We start from the raw sequence: 14949 nt of genomic DNA, 5'->3' as shown, positions 1-14949 counted from the left end.
ATATTACTATATAATTATTGTATTTTTCTTCTTTATATTATCATTTAAAACACAATGTGTACATATATATATATGTATAGTTAAATAATTAATATCTATAAACTAAAATATATGATTAAAATGTTAGAAGAGTTTAAATAAAACTTTTAATTAAATAGAATTATGATCATTATAATGAACAGTTTCTTTTATACTAAATTTATGTGTAATATGGAAAAATGTCACGAAAAAAAAATTAAGTTCCTTCTCATCATAAAAATTTATTAATTTGTCCATTGTATATGAAGTTGTCACTGTAATAATAATATGATATAGTATAATTAAAATATTTATACTTGGTTTTTTTCTTTTTGTTTATTATTTTTGTTTTTTTTTTTTGCTGTTGTTTGCTTAATTTTTGTGAGCACAATTTTCTTATTATGAGGTAAAACACATTATGAATTTATAAAATATATTTTTAAGTCCTATTTTTATTTCCCGATTAGAAAAACAACAAACCAGGGGAACAATAGGAACTTTTCAATAGATTACAAAAATATTATATTAATAGAAAAATATATGAGGGAAAATTAAGCAAAAAATGCAATTTTGAAAAGCAGACATCTTAATATGATTAATATGGAAATAGAGAAAACGAAGAAAAAGAAAAAAAAATAAATAGGAAAAATAAACCTACATTAGAAAAGATTATATAAAACAATAACTTAAAGAATATAGAAGGACTAATTAAATTAAAAGATATAAGGAAAAACTTAAATAAAAATATAAAAAATTAAAACACAAATTAAGGGCTGTAAATAGGAATAGATTTATTACTGAAAAAATAAGTTATACTTTAAAATCCTTCACCAAATATATTTTTAGAATTGTGCATTGGATATACCGTGCTATAAAGATAAAAATAAAAAAGACCAAAATTTAATTAAAATGTTTATAATAAAATACATTTATGCGATTTACAAATATTACTTGCTGAAACACTTTTGATATTATTAATCATGTTTCTTTGTTTAAAAAGACACATTATAAAGTTTTAATTTTTGCTAGTATATGCCATGTAACATTCACATAATTTTACTATAGCTTTAAAATAGGATGTAATCAAAAAGAAGAGTTAGATTTATTTTTATGCATAATATATTTCAGCAAAAAGTTATTTATTACATAATTTAAAACAGTATATAGTACTTTTACGAATAATACACCGTAGATGTATATTCAGAAAATATGTAACCATTATAAAATCACCAAGATATACTTAAATGTTTTGATATACCGTAAGATGATTAATGTGAATTATAAAATTTTAATATATTCTGATATATTATCTTCCTATTTGTTTTATATAGTATTTTTTTAAAATGCGTAAATGATGTTTTATATATATATGTATGCATTTAATAATAATAATCATTTATGATATATATATTTATTTAGTAACAACTTAAATATATCGAGAATAAGCTTAAATTATTTATATATGATACGTATATTTGGATAAATATGAGTAATTAATTTAAAATGGCGCTAATATTTTTACTGGATATAAAAATAAAAAAAAATATATAGGAAAAAATAAGTTTTGCTAAAAATAAACATCTCAATTAGTTACATGAGTATACGAAATTTTTTTATTAAATAAAAAGTTATATTTATAAATAATTCGTATCATTATGTATTTCTCATAATATACAGCACTATTAATTAAAATACGCTTTTATATTTTTTTGTAGAAATGGAAATTTGTAATATTCGAAAATTAAGAGGAAGTGAAGTAATGGAATATGTTATGGTTATGAACCGATTATTTTCCAAATACATTATATTTATAATATATATAAATATATTTTAACATGTATATAAAAGCATAAAATAAAAAAATAATTATCTTATTTTAATGTCAGTGCCACAGGATAGTATGAAACACATAATTAAAAATATAATATGATTTTTATTTAATTTATAATTTATTTTTTAGAACAGTAATATAATTTGTCATATTAATAAGAATTTACTATTGCATAATAAAAAAATACATTTAATATATAATATTTTTGTTTTTTTTATGTTTATTTCATAAAATTTAATTTATTTTATTTAGATTTGTATCATTTTTTAATACAATATATTATTTTGTGTAGTAATAATTTACATATAAATAAAATATAAACAATGTTCTTTCATTTATAGAATTTTCAAGGAAAAAAAACTATATATCGAATATTTTCTAAATTATAATATATTATCCTTAACATTTCGTAACGATAATATCTTATATCGTAGGTAATTTTATTTAAAATTCTTTTAAATTATCATAATTATTAAAGGTGTTTGTATACAATGTTTACTTTTATATTTTTTTTTTTTTAAATATGCATATTTTAGTCGAAGATATAAATTTTTTTATTTTTGGAAAAAAAAAAAATAGAAAATAACGAAAATAAATGAACTCTTAGTTTTAAAATATTTACTTTTAGTAATAATAAATAAAATATATTTATATAAATTATATAGTAATTATTAGGTTATTTATAATTATTAAGTATAAAATTATAAAACCACTAATTTGGATTTACCCTTTAAATATATCTATCATAAATTTTGTTTTTTTTGCATCATAAAAGAATGAATTTATAAATATTGAAAGAATAGGCATGTTAAATATATATCATCTATAATTATTTTCTAAATTGGGATTATATATCATTACAGTTAAGTGAAAAATTAAAAATATTTATCACTTTATTATTGTTCTTTATTATTGTGTTAATTAATAATTAAAATATTAATTAAATTTATATTAAACTGAAAATTTATATGTAAATATAGTATAATGTTATTTAATTATTATGTCATTAAAATATTAAGTAAATAAATCAAATTTAATCACATATTAAAAGATAATATGCACAAATCCTTTTTTTTATATACGTATAGAAGTGAATTTCAAAAAATGTGAAATATATCTACAAAAATTTAAATCGACATTAAGAAAAATTAAAACAAATCTATATTTCATACAACGGTTTCATCATGTATAGGTATATATTTATGCATTGTAGATATATCTTAATGTTGTCTATAAATGTTTTAAGTTTTCATTATATTTTAGGAATATGTAAATATACATAGAATTTATATTAAATATTAGTGAATTTTTCGTATTTATAATTTATATTTTATTAATAAAATAAAAGTAAAAAATAAGAATTTTTTTCATATGCAATGCATAAGTATAATATTAATTTTTAATTTATTCTTCAAAGGTCAGTTCTTGGCTATTTATAAAAAATAGTCAAAATATATTCATGTTAATTTAACTTTAGTAGTAATTAAATGTATGGAATTATTAACTTTGTGTAGTACTCTTCTTTTCCAATAAGTAGTAGGATACCAATATTTATTAATTTATTTTTTTATATAAGTAATTTTGATTTAATTATATTTTATAAATATTGCTATAATATATATACTGAAGTAAATGAATGAAACAATAATTTTTTTATTTTTATTGTTCATAAAATTATATAAAACCTATTTTCTAATTTAGGTTATTCTGATATTTGCACATATTATGCAAGTTTTAATTTTTTATTTTTTAATGCTTATATATATATACATTTAATTAAAAAAAGTAGTAATTAGATACATTCATTTACAAGCATTCCTTTTAGAAATAATGATACAATTTAAACTGTAATAAAAATTATAATTTTCAAGAATAAATATAGAAAAATAAAAAATCACTTTTTTTATACACATGAAACATTTATTTTTACTTATGATATGTAGTATGTTAGTAAAAGGTTTTTTGAAATATATAAAAGATAATATAAGAATGAAAATGCCCATGTACTAACTAATGTGAATGCTATAAATAATATAATACATAAAATTACAAGTAGTATTATTTTCTACATTTATTATTAATATTATAATTTTGTTATAATAATCAATATTATATTAGCTATAAAATTTTTTTCCAAGTATAATGTATATAATATTATAAGTATTAATAAGAAAACATTTTTAATATTAGAAATTATGTTATTAATATGCATAGCAGTGTCTTATTTCAATTCTCTATACTATAACAAGGAAATACATCAAAAAATTAAAAAATGATATATATATATATATTTTATTCTAAAAGTAATCAAAAAACAAGTTATTTAATTAATTTGTTATACTAAATAATAAATAAATAATATATTTTTAATATTTTTCAATATTTCAATTTATATTATTTTAGTAAATTTTAGTTATTCGTATATAACATTAAGATAAAAATTTTACATTATATATCTAAGGTTAATTTTCAGTCAATTCGTTGTAAAAAAACTACAGTTATATATATTTTATTTCATTTTTATGAAAATAGAAAAAAGTTAAATAAATAATTATATTGTTTTTTGTCATTACAGAGAATTTTATTATTGATAACTGATTATATAATAAATATATTACATTATTAAAATTATACAACATAAAACAAAATATTACGATACTTTTATTTATTAAAATTTTTGTGTTTATCCTTTCAACTTGGATATACCATTTTAACAATGATTTGGTATAATAATATTATTTAACCATATTTTACATATTCCTGTATTTGATTTTTTATGTTTGTTAATAATATTTTTTATGATGATATCATTTATGTTTAAATTACACATGTTATCTTCGTTTTTTAAATGTATGTATAATATATATTGGTGGATGAAATGCATCCTTATTAGAAAATTAGGTATAAGAAATTGTAGATTATTAGCAGAATGCAAGAGATATGATGATACATTTATTAGAGGTTTTATAGAAGATATACCACATAATGAAGCGTGCGAAAAAAAAGATATATATTATAATAAAAAAGGCATTATGACAAGAAAAAACAAACGTACAGAAATACATTAAATTATGCTAGTGAGAACAAAAAAACTACGAAAAATAAATCTTGCATATTTGAAACAAAAAAATATACTCATTTAGAGAAAAAAAATATTTAAAGAACTAGACTATATGAATTTTCTTAAAAATAACAAAGCAGTGAGTGATAGGATTTATGAAAAAATAATATTTAAAAAGTGCGGACTACAGGTTCTTTTACCTTTCTTGCTGTTTTTGTTTTTCTTGATAGTATTCATAGTAGAATTAGCACTAGGATGTCAGGTAAAGATTGTTTATTGTCTTACTTCGGTTTGAAAAAAACTCATTTAGAAAAATTAGTGAATGAGAGTGAGGGAGATTATATACACTTGTAAGTGTGTTGAAAAAGATAACTGATTTTTGGAAGTACTCGGAAATTTTGGATTCTTGGCCAACATGTACGTTGTGCAGTGGTACAACAGTTACTGATGCGTGCATATTAGGTCAAGTGTTCCGTATTTTAATATATATGGTACCGTTCGTTATATTAGGTATCACAATTATATGGTGCGTTTTTCATTATCATAAAAACGCTAAGAAATATGAAAAAATTAAGTTCAGAAAAAGTAAAATATGTAGTAAATAATATGTCTCTTTTTATAAAATCATTTTTAGTGTGGAATAATAAGAGTAACATATTTAGTTATATACTTATTAAAGGTTCCTACAGTTTATTATTTTTTTATTTTTGTACATAGATTCTCGTGATCTTTTTGATAAACAAAGTAAGAAATTATGACTTAGTTTTTTTGGTAAATTAAAATGTTTTAATATTTTGCATTTTATATTTTAAGATTTTTTTTTCAGCATAATTAATTATTTTTTTTAATAAATGTATTTGTATATTAAAATAGATATTTATAAAAAATAAATTTGCGTTAAAATTAATATATCTAAAAGGAATGTACATATAATTTTATTGAGTCGTGTGCTCATATATAGTTCAATTACAAGAAATACTACATTCATAACATTATCCTTTCATATATTATTATTATTATTAGTTAATTAGGAAAATGTGTTGTATGTTTTATATTAAAAATAAATGTGTCTTGTTTTGTATTTAATGGAAGCTACAGTCATGTATTTTGCTGTATTTTTATAGATATAAGTATTTTATTTTTTTAAATATAAAAAACTTAATTATTTTTCTGTAAATAATATTTTACGAGAAATGCATCATGAAATATATATTGTAAAATTATTTTTCATATAAACTTACCACTTTTTTTTTTGAAATCTTATGTGAAGTTATAAATATATGATAAAATAATGTCCTTTATATATATATATTATTTATAATAGTTTAACGAATTATTATTTCTAAATATATAAAATTAAATTAGGACTTAAAAACATTTACTATACTATTATTGTGATTAATTGTAGTGTTAGTTTAATTTTAGTAGAATGAATTAAATATATATATATTGAAAATTTATTAATATACATTATATATTTTTTTATTTTTACAACAATAAAATTTTAAATTAATAAAATGAACTTGTATATTAATAGATATTGTTTCGTAATTTATTCCTTTTTTTATCTTTGATTTTTTATGGTTATACGCTTATAAAAATGTATTATATATTATATAAATGAAATTTTTCACTAAGTGTAATGAGAATCAATATGTTCTTTTGTGAAATAATGGAATGATAAGTAGATAAATATATATACCTATGTTATATTTTTTGATCTTATTTATAAATATATAGTTTATAGTGTTAACGTCATTTTTTGGATATCAAAATATACATATAGTTTGAAATAACTAGTAATTTCTTCAATAAATTAAGATAATTTAAAAAAAAAAAAATGAAAGTAAAAAATTGAATTATATTTTTTGGTAATTTATAAGTACGTAATACTATTTCTCTTTTTTAGAAAAGTTTTAATAAGATATATAAAAAAGGTTACTATATTTTTTTTTATAATATTCAACTAAATAGGCGTAATATATAAGGTTCAAATGCAGCTGTTTTTAGAGTAATTTTCATTATTAAATTTGGTTCTTTATAGATCCAAATGAGAGTGAAAATATAATATTAATACATGTTTTAGTAATAATAATTACACAAATATTAAATAGTATTATTTAATCAATTATATAACACATAGATATATTTTTCTTGTAGAAGAGTACTTAGGAATTAAGAAAATGAGACCCTCATATTTGAAAAATATTGTATTCACAAAATAAATATGTTGCAGTGAGATTTTTAATTGAACGTATATATTTTTTTTTTTTTTTGTTACTATTCATTATTATTATATTTTAATGAAACATTTCTTCCATGAAAATTATATATATATATTTATAATTCTACTTTATATATTTTTTTTTTTTTTATGATCTGTTTTAATATTATTTGTTTATAATAATTCTTTATTTATTAGTAGATGTATTGTAATGTGAAAAGAATAAAAAAAATAAAATATAAAATACCTTTCTTATATTAAGATATATTTTTATTATATAAAAATTTTAAACATTCATGTGTTTTAAAAATATATTTATAATTGTATTTATTTATAAAAAAACAATACAATATAAATTCATTCTATATTTTTTCATCAAAGAAATTACTAAATCATTCATATACCAATTTTCTATTTTTTTTTATTTATTCTTTTGTATATCCCAAAATTATATTGTTAATGTTACTTTTATTTGTAATATTAAAATGCTACAAATATTTCTGAAATTATTGGATTGCACAAAATTGTTTTATATGCTAATTTTATTTTTTTCTTCGTTTTGTTTTTTTTCTGATATATTAATATTTTTCAAAATATATATTTCTTTACATTTTTAAAGAAGAAGAAAAAAAAAAAAAAAAAAAAAAAAGCTAATTTGTACATTTTTAAAATTTACACTAGATAAAAATAAATTTCATTTGGAATTAGATACAAATTTTACAATTGTAAAAATTATTATACAAAAATAGAATAATTATTATGATACTTTTAAAAATATATACATAATTTTATGGATTTTTTAATAACTAAAAATTTTATTTTCTTAATATATAAAAATTTATATAAGAAAAAATTGTAGTTAAATAATAACGAATATACGATAAAATAAAAATATTTTTTCCTATCTTCATATTTTTTTTCTATTATTTTTACAGTAACAATAATCAATTTATTTAACTGTAGAAGGTGAAGTAATACAAAAAATCATGTATAAAATAAGAATTATTTCTTAGAAGGAACACAAAAATTCATAATTATTGTGTGAATATATATTAGTATAGATTTTCTACGTACAGTTCTTTCTTTTGTATGAATGAAAAAATGTTATCACTGAATAAATAATATTTGTTTTCATATCATCTTAATAATTTTCTTCGTATTATATTTTTTTTTTAAACTAATTTATAAAAAAAAATTTAATCTCTTTGCTATTAAATAATTAATTTAAATATTATGTACAATTATCATTTATTTTTATTCAATTTTATTTCTATAATAATGTATATTGAAATTATTCTAAATTTTAAAATTATTTTGTGTTTGTAAAAAATATATGAAATATATCTATAATAATTCATTTTGTAAAATTTAAAATAAATTAAATAAACAAAAAATGATAAAATATTAACAGATTCATGTATCATTTTCAATATATTAAACTATAGTTATCTTTTGCAATGGTTAATATATAATAAAAATTAATGATGTATACAATGAAAGAAAATTTCAATTCCACTATTTTTATTAAAATCTTTATCTTTACTCTTTTAATTTGGATAATTCATTATAACAATAATCTGGTATTATAATAATATTTCTTATAATACTTTATTTTTTGTTATTGAATATTTTATATTTAAAAATAACATTTTCTTAGCGTTGAAATATATATATTTATAAATAATATTTGTTTACTTTTTCTTTTTTAGAATAGATGCAGTGGTTATTGGATGAGACGTATAAGTTAGATAGAAATTTATACATAACAACTAATCGACTGTTAGCGCATTATTCAGTGAATGGAAAATTTGATGTGTTATATAGTAAAGTACTAGATGAAGAAGATATATCTGAAAATAACAAAGACACATTATTAAAAAACGAAGAATTAAAAGATAGTACATTAAATAGAGTGGAATGGGATAAAGTAGCTAAAAGTAATAAATCTTCGTTATTTAGTAGAGTGGATGTATATTGTGAAAAACAAATATTCAGTTTATTAGATTCCTTTGACAAAATAAGGAATAACGAAGAAATCAACTATTGGGAAAAGTGTAAAGCCATAAATAGAAAGAAGATAAAATTAGCACTTATTCCATTATTTTTGTTAGTATTGAGTTTATCAGTATTTTTAAAATTAGTTCATAGATTTAAAGAACTATCTACTAAAGGTAGTAGTGATTTGTTAACAATAGTTTTACTAGGTTTGATATTTGCAATTATCATATCTATTGTATTAGGTATTATTTATACCTATAAAAAAATTAAAAAATATAGAATGATAAAGAAAAAATAATAGTAAAATTTGTAATAATTGTATGGTTGTTTCACAGGAAAAAAATTTTAAATTATAAAAAATAGTTATGTAATATTCTTATGTATAATAATTTTACAAGAAGAGTGCATGTAATTACGTAATTTTCATGGTTCCACGTGAGCATGTATATCTGTTTTTATATAAGATATAAAAGTTTTTGTTATAAATTCTTAGTCATTTTGATTTCTTTATTTTATAAATTAATATTTAAAAACTTTTTTTGCGCGTAGTTCAATACACTGACATAATATATGCGTGATTTTATATTTTTTTTGCAAAATTTGTATATGTTCCATAAAGTTCATATAGAAATGTGAATTTGTTATTATACCATTAAATTTTTAGGAAAATTCATGTTTTATATTAGGAAGTACACTTTTTTTGTTTTCATTTGTTTCATTATATTACAGTAAAAAAATGACTGTTTTGTGATTCAATTAAAAATAATGTATTAATTGTTTTATGTCAATTGTAGATGTCTTTTTTTGCGTATAATATAAGGAAAAAATTGTAATATTTTGTTTTTGTAAAGAAAAAATTTAGTTAGTATTTATTATAAATAATATTATGTTAGATGAACTGCAATAAGTATACGATGCAAAAGAGTTTTTTGTAAATGTTTAAATTTTTGTATGATTTATATATTTGAAATTATACATATATAATTGATCATATTTATTCTAAAAGTTAATTATATAAAATTGATCAATAAATAGGGATAATATAAAATTGTAACTATATAAGGAAAGGGTTCACTATGTATATTGCTTACTTAAGATGTTCTTTTAATTCAATTTATTAGAATTACTTAAGTATATATTATAATGAAAGTTATGTATGTATATCCTTCTTGAATTTGTATACTTTTCTTACTAAGTAACCTGAGTATTTAATGAGCAAAGAACAATAAGTTATTAAGTATTACTTTAGAAATAAACTTTTTTTTGTCTTATAATAATAATAATTATTTTATAAAAATTAACGGTGTATATGTACAAGTTCAAGTATTTATAAAGAAAACGAAAATAAATACGACTCCTTTCCTTAATGGAGCTCGCGAACATAATTATTTTGAAGTTTACAATGTATGTAGGTTTTTCTGTATGTGAGATAAAAATAGTATTAATAATTTCTTAAAATATTTTAAAATATGGAAAATTAGTATTAAAAAATTATCAATATTTTGATACTAATAATGCTACTTTTTTATTGTAATAAAAGGAAATAAATATAAATAGAATTTATTTGTTTTTTTTATAATTATATCATTTTTTTGTTAAATTTATAGGTTATATTAGGTTTAAAGTAATGTATAGTAATATATCTATAAAATATATCATTGAAAAAAAAAAAATATAACATTTTATGAAAAATGTACATATGAGAATTTTACATGCTTGTATTTAATAAATAAAATTCGATTATTCATAAATTCTAATAAAAATGAAGATTGTATTTATCATGTGTTTTATTTATAGGTGTTACATACCCTAATATGCTCATTTCTTGACAGTGAGTTTGTATATACATGTCTTATTCATTAATTCATATTTTTGGGGCTAAAATGAGTGTACTAACTAATAAAATATTTTGCATTAGGAAATTTCTAATCATAATAATAAAAAATTAAGTAACATTATTATTTTTTATATTTTGTTTAATATTAATAATTAAATACAAATTTAATGAAATTAATTTTATATATATAATAGCATTTTATTTTTCAAAATACTATAAATAATAACTAATATTTGCTATGGAATCAATTCAATTTGACTCAAAAAATTTAATATAAGAAATAACATATACGTTTATGTGTCCTATATATATTTATTTTCTAATTGTGCTATATATATTTCATAGAAGAAAATTTATTTTAACCTTTTGCTTTTTGTTTTCCTTTATATATTTTTGTGTATATTTATATATTTTAATTAAGAAAAATAAATGTACTACTAAAACATTAATGTATAATCATTTAATTTTACTTAATCTATTTTTTTTATAAATGTTTTTTTATATTTTTATCACAATTATAATATTTCACTATGTAGTATATTTATATTTGGAAACTAGGCACTTTCGTATTACCAATTCAGTATTATGCATTCTAGTAATTTACCTAAGTGCTAATGAAAATTAGGTTTTAAAGAAAATGAACTTAAAGAACATTTTAAATTATTTTATATAATTATTGACTAATAATGTTTATCACATCTTATGTGAAAATTATGTAGATGAAAGCTTTTACATAAAGTCATTTTTTTTTTTTTTTTGTTTTATGCATCCGACATGGATATAGTAAATGTATAATTTATGAAATTTTTTAAAGTATTTTTATACTTCTCCATAATATTTTATGTAAAATAATATAATTTATGAATGTAAATATTGTGCATGAATAGTATCTAGTGTAATAAGCCATGAAATACTTTTTTATAGTATACTGAAAAATCAATGAAAATAATTATTATACAGAAATCGATTATATTATATTGACTGCGGTGCATTAGAAAAATGCATACAAATTTATGTTAATTTAAAACATTTTTTATTTAAAATAATATTATATTATAATATTTCTATTAAAGGAAATACATAAAAAAACAAGAAAAAAAAAAAAAAAAGATAAAATATATATACTGTTAATACTATTAATATAACCATTATCTATATTTGTTAATTTGTATCTAATGAATATTATATTGGGAACTTTGTCTAATAGTGTACGTTACATTTACTTTGAATATATATATAAAGGATACCAAATACTTCTTTAAAGTAATATGTAATAAATTAATAATATATATTTTTTTATTTACCTAAAAAATTACAGAGCATGTATTATAATAAAATAAGAAATTCTTTTATATGACCTTTTTGATTTCATATTAATTCTTTAGTTCTATTGTATTACACATTATATTTTTAAAAGCATCATTGGTAAATTGAAAATTTTAAGTATTAAAACATTTATATGAAATTACAGTCTTTGTTATATTCTGTGTTAAGCAAAATTTTTAGAGAAACATTCTTAATTGCTTTTATAATCTTTTACATTACTTACTTAATATTTAGTACTCTAATTGGTTATATAATATTATTTTATTTTATTTTATTTATTTTTTTTGTTTAACTTTTAAAAATAAATTTTGAAGTATATGGCTTTTTATAATTATTATGTAAAATTTAGTGGTAGTAATGATATACATGTTAAAAAAAAAAATATTTATATATATGTTTATAATCACATTGCCTTATGTTATATATATAATGAGGAGAAAGTTAATATTTTATTACCAAATTAAAGTACTTTTTATATGATTTCATAATTTAGGAACATAAATAAAATAGGCAAGTATAGATACATTTCTGAAAAAATTGATCAAAAACATTTTTAGAAAAAATGAATATTCTTATATCTGAAAAAAACTACTCAAAAATTAATTGTTTAACAAGGAATTATTATATAATGCATATGTTTTTCATGAATTATTTCATATTTTATATATACGTATTACTATATATTTTTAAATAGTTTAATATATTTTTTATATAGAAATAATAACTGAGATCAAAAAGGCAGGATTACCAATTTATGGGAGAATATATAGCAAAAATAAGATCCTTTATAAATTATGTTGCAACAATAATATAAGAATACATTAAAATTATATTTATATATAATAATATTACTATTTGATATATCTTTTTTTTTTTTTTTTATAAATTAAAAATAACATTTTAAATTTAGTTATATTTTTCTTTCTTTGTTTTTTTAATTGTACATTGGAACATAAAAATTTATTAAAATGAAAAAATAAAATTATATATCAGACTATTACAGTAATTTTTGTACTTATAATATTTTTTGATTATCAGCATCTTCTGTATACCATTTAAGGAATAGATATTTGAGAATAATATTTTTCTTCTGTTAAACCATTTTTAATGAAATATTATTTATTTATGTATTTATGTTTATTTAATATCCTTCTTCTCTAATATGTTATCTAGACACTATGCATTAAAAGAAATAATAAAAAAATAATATATTAGTTACAAAATTGTAAATGGATGAATTACTGAATTATATATTTAGTAGAGTATATATTGCTATTCTTCATTACGTTATATGTATATATTATGCCATGTTTGTTATGCCTATTTGTAGATTTATTGCTTTTGATATATTTTTAAATTAATGAAATTGTTAAAATATTTCCTTAGCAATCTTAACTTCAATTTCTATTTTTTTTTTTTTTACTAATTTAATATATCTCCTAAATGTATAAATATATTTAAAAAAAAAAAAAATGGGTAGATGAATATAAAGGTTTTTCATTTAAAAATAATATATAAATTAAACTTAAAAATTATGATTTTTATTAGTTACCATACAATATAAAGAATAATTTTTTGTTTATCTTTAAAAATATATATTTATTTATGGATTATGTACTAAGCTATAAATTGAATTTATTAAATGTATTATTGAACAAAAGTTAATATACTTATTTACATATTAACTAAAGAATATATTATAATTAATGTAATATAAATGTTATACAAAATATTACTGTTTTTATTTGTTATTACTATAATTATATTGATTTAATAATTAATATTTTTATGAATAATAGTTTATACTCATAAAAAATGTTTATAACATTAGAATTATTAATAGATAACGTACTAAAATTTAATAATTATTTTTTTAGTATGTATAGAAGTGTATTATATATATATTCTATACGTTCTATACTATATATAAATTCAATATCTCTATATAAGAAGAAGTAAACTATTTTTGTATTTTCGATCAGGTTGAATTTACAATAATATTATTTAATACATTGATTACATTAAATAATTGAATTGTATATTTTCAACATCGATTAATGAATTCATATTGTTTTATTTTATTGAAAAGTTAGTTTTTATTACTAATTAAATTTAAGATAAAATATATAAAATTAATTTTTATTATAATCATTCTTTTCATAAGATGTAAGATTCATTATATTTATATATATTTTATCAAATTTTAAGGAGCCATAGTAAAAAAAAAAGTTTTAAATTAAATATAATATTCTCTATCATTAATAGTTAGTTATATTAGTATTAATTTATTTATACTTATTATACTAGAATATCAAGTTCTGTATCATGGGGCAAAAAATTAAGTTTACCTTAATTGTGGAAATTGTTGCTTTTATCCTTTTAACGTGGATATGCTATTTTACGAATGACATAGTATGATTTTATTATTTATGGATATTTGAATTATTCATATTTTTCCAATTTATTTTTATTAATATTTCTCTTTTCCATTAGTTAATTTATTTTTTTGAAAATTTTTTACATATTTTTTTTAAGAGAACGTTTAAAAAATATTTCCATGGGAATTGCAACTTCGTTTAAAAAATTAGATACAATAACTTATCGCTTACTAGAAAAATGTAAACATCCTAAGGATACAAGCGTTGTAGGTTTAA

General features: G+C 17.6%; 1 protein-coding gene and 1 pseudogene across 2 annotated transcripts; both read left to right on the top strand.

The window, feature by feature from the left end:
• The first annotated feature begins 4722 nt into the window (after nt 1–4722).
• PmUG01_00017500 lies at nt 4723–5515 on the top strand (annotated as a pseudogene). The gene is given in 4 exon segments: nt 4723–4869; nt 4884–4988; nt 5002–5169; nt 5183–5515. Coding segments are annotated over 4 exon segments (753 nt in total).
• A 3100-nt stretch (nt 5516–8615) lies between these two features.
• Nucleotides 8616–9430, top strand: PmUG01_00017400 (Plasmodium exported protein, unknown function; the record flags this gene model as incomplete). Its single annotated transcript, XM_029006600.1, has 2 exons — nt 8616–8714; nt 8849–9430. The coding sequence occupies 2 exons, from the start codon at nt 8616–8618 to the stop codon at nt 9428–9430; spliced, it is 681 nt and encodes a 226-aa protein (XP_028859262.1).
• Nucleotides 9431–14949: the final 5519 nt, after the last annotated feature.

This window comes from Plasmodium malariae (assembly GCF_900090045.1).
Source record: "Plasmodium malariae genome assembly, contig: PmUG01_00_4, whole genome shotgun sequence".
Classification (NCBI taxonomy): Eukaryota; Apicomplexa; class Aconoidasida; order Haemosporida; family Plasmodiidae; genus Plasmodium; species Plasmodium malariae.
This window is presented reverse-complemented; position numbering and strand designations above follow the sequence as displayed.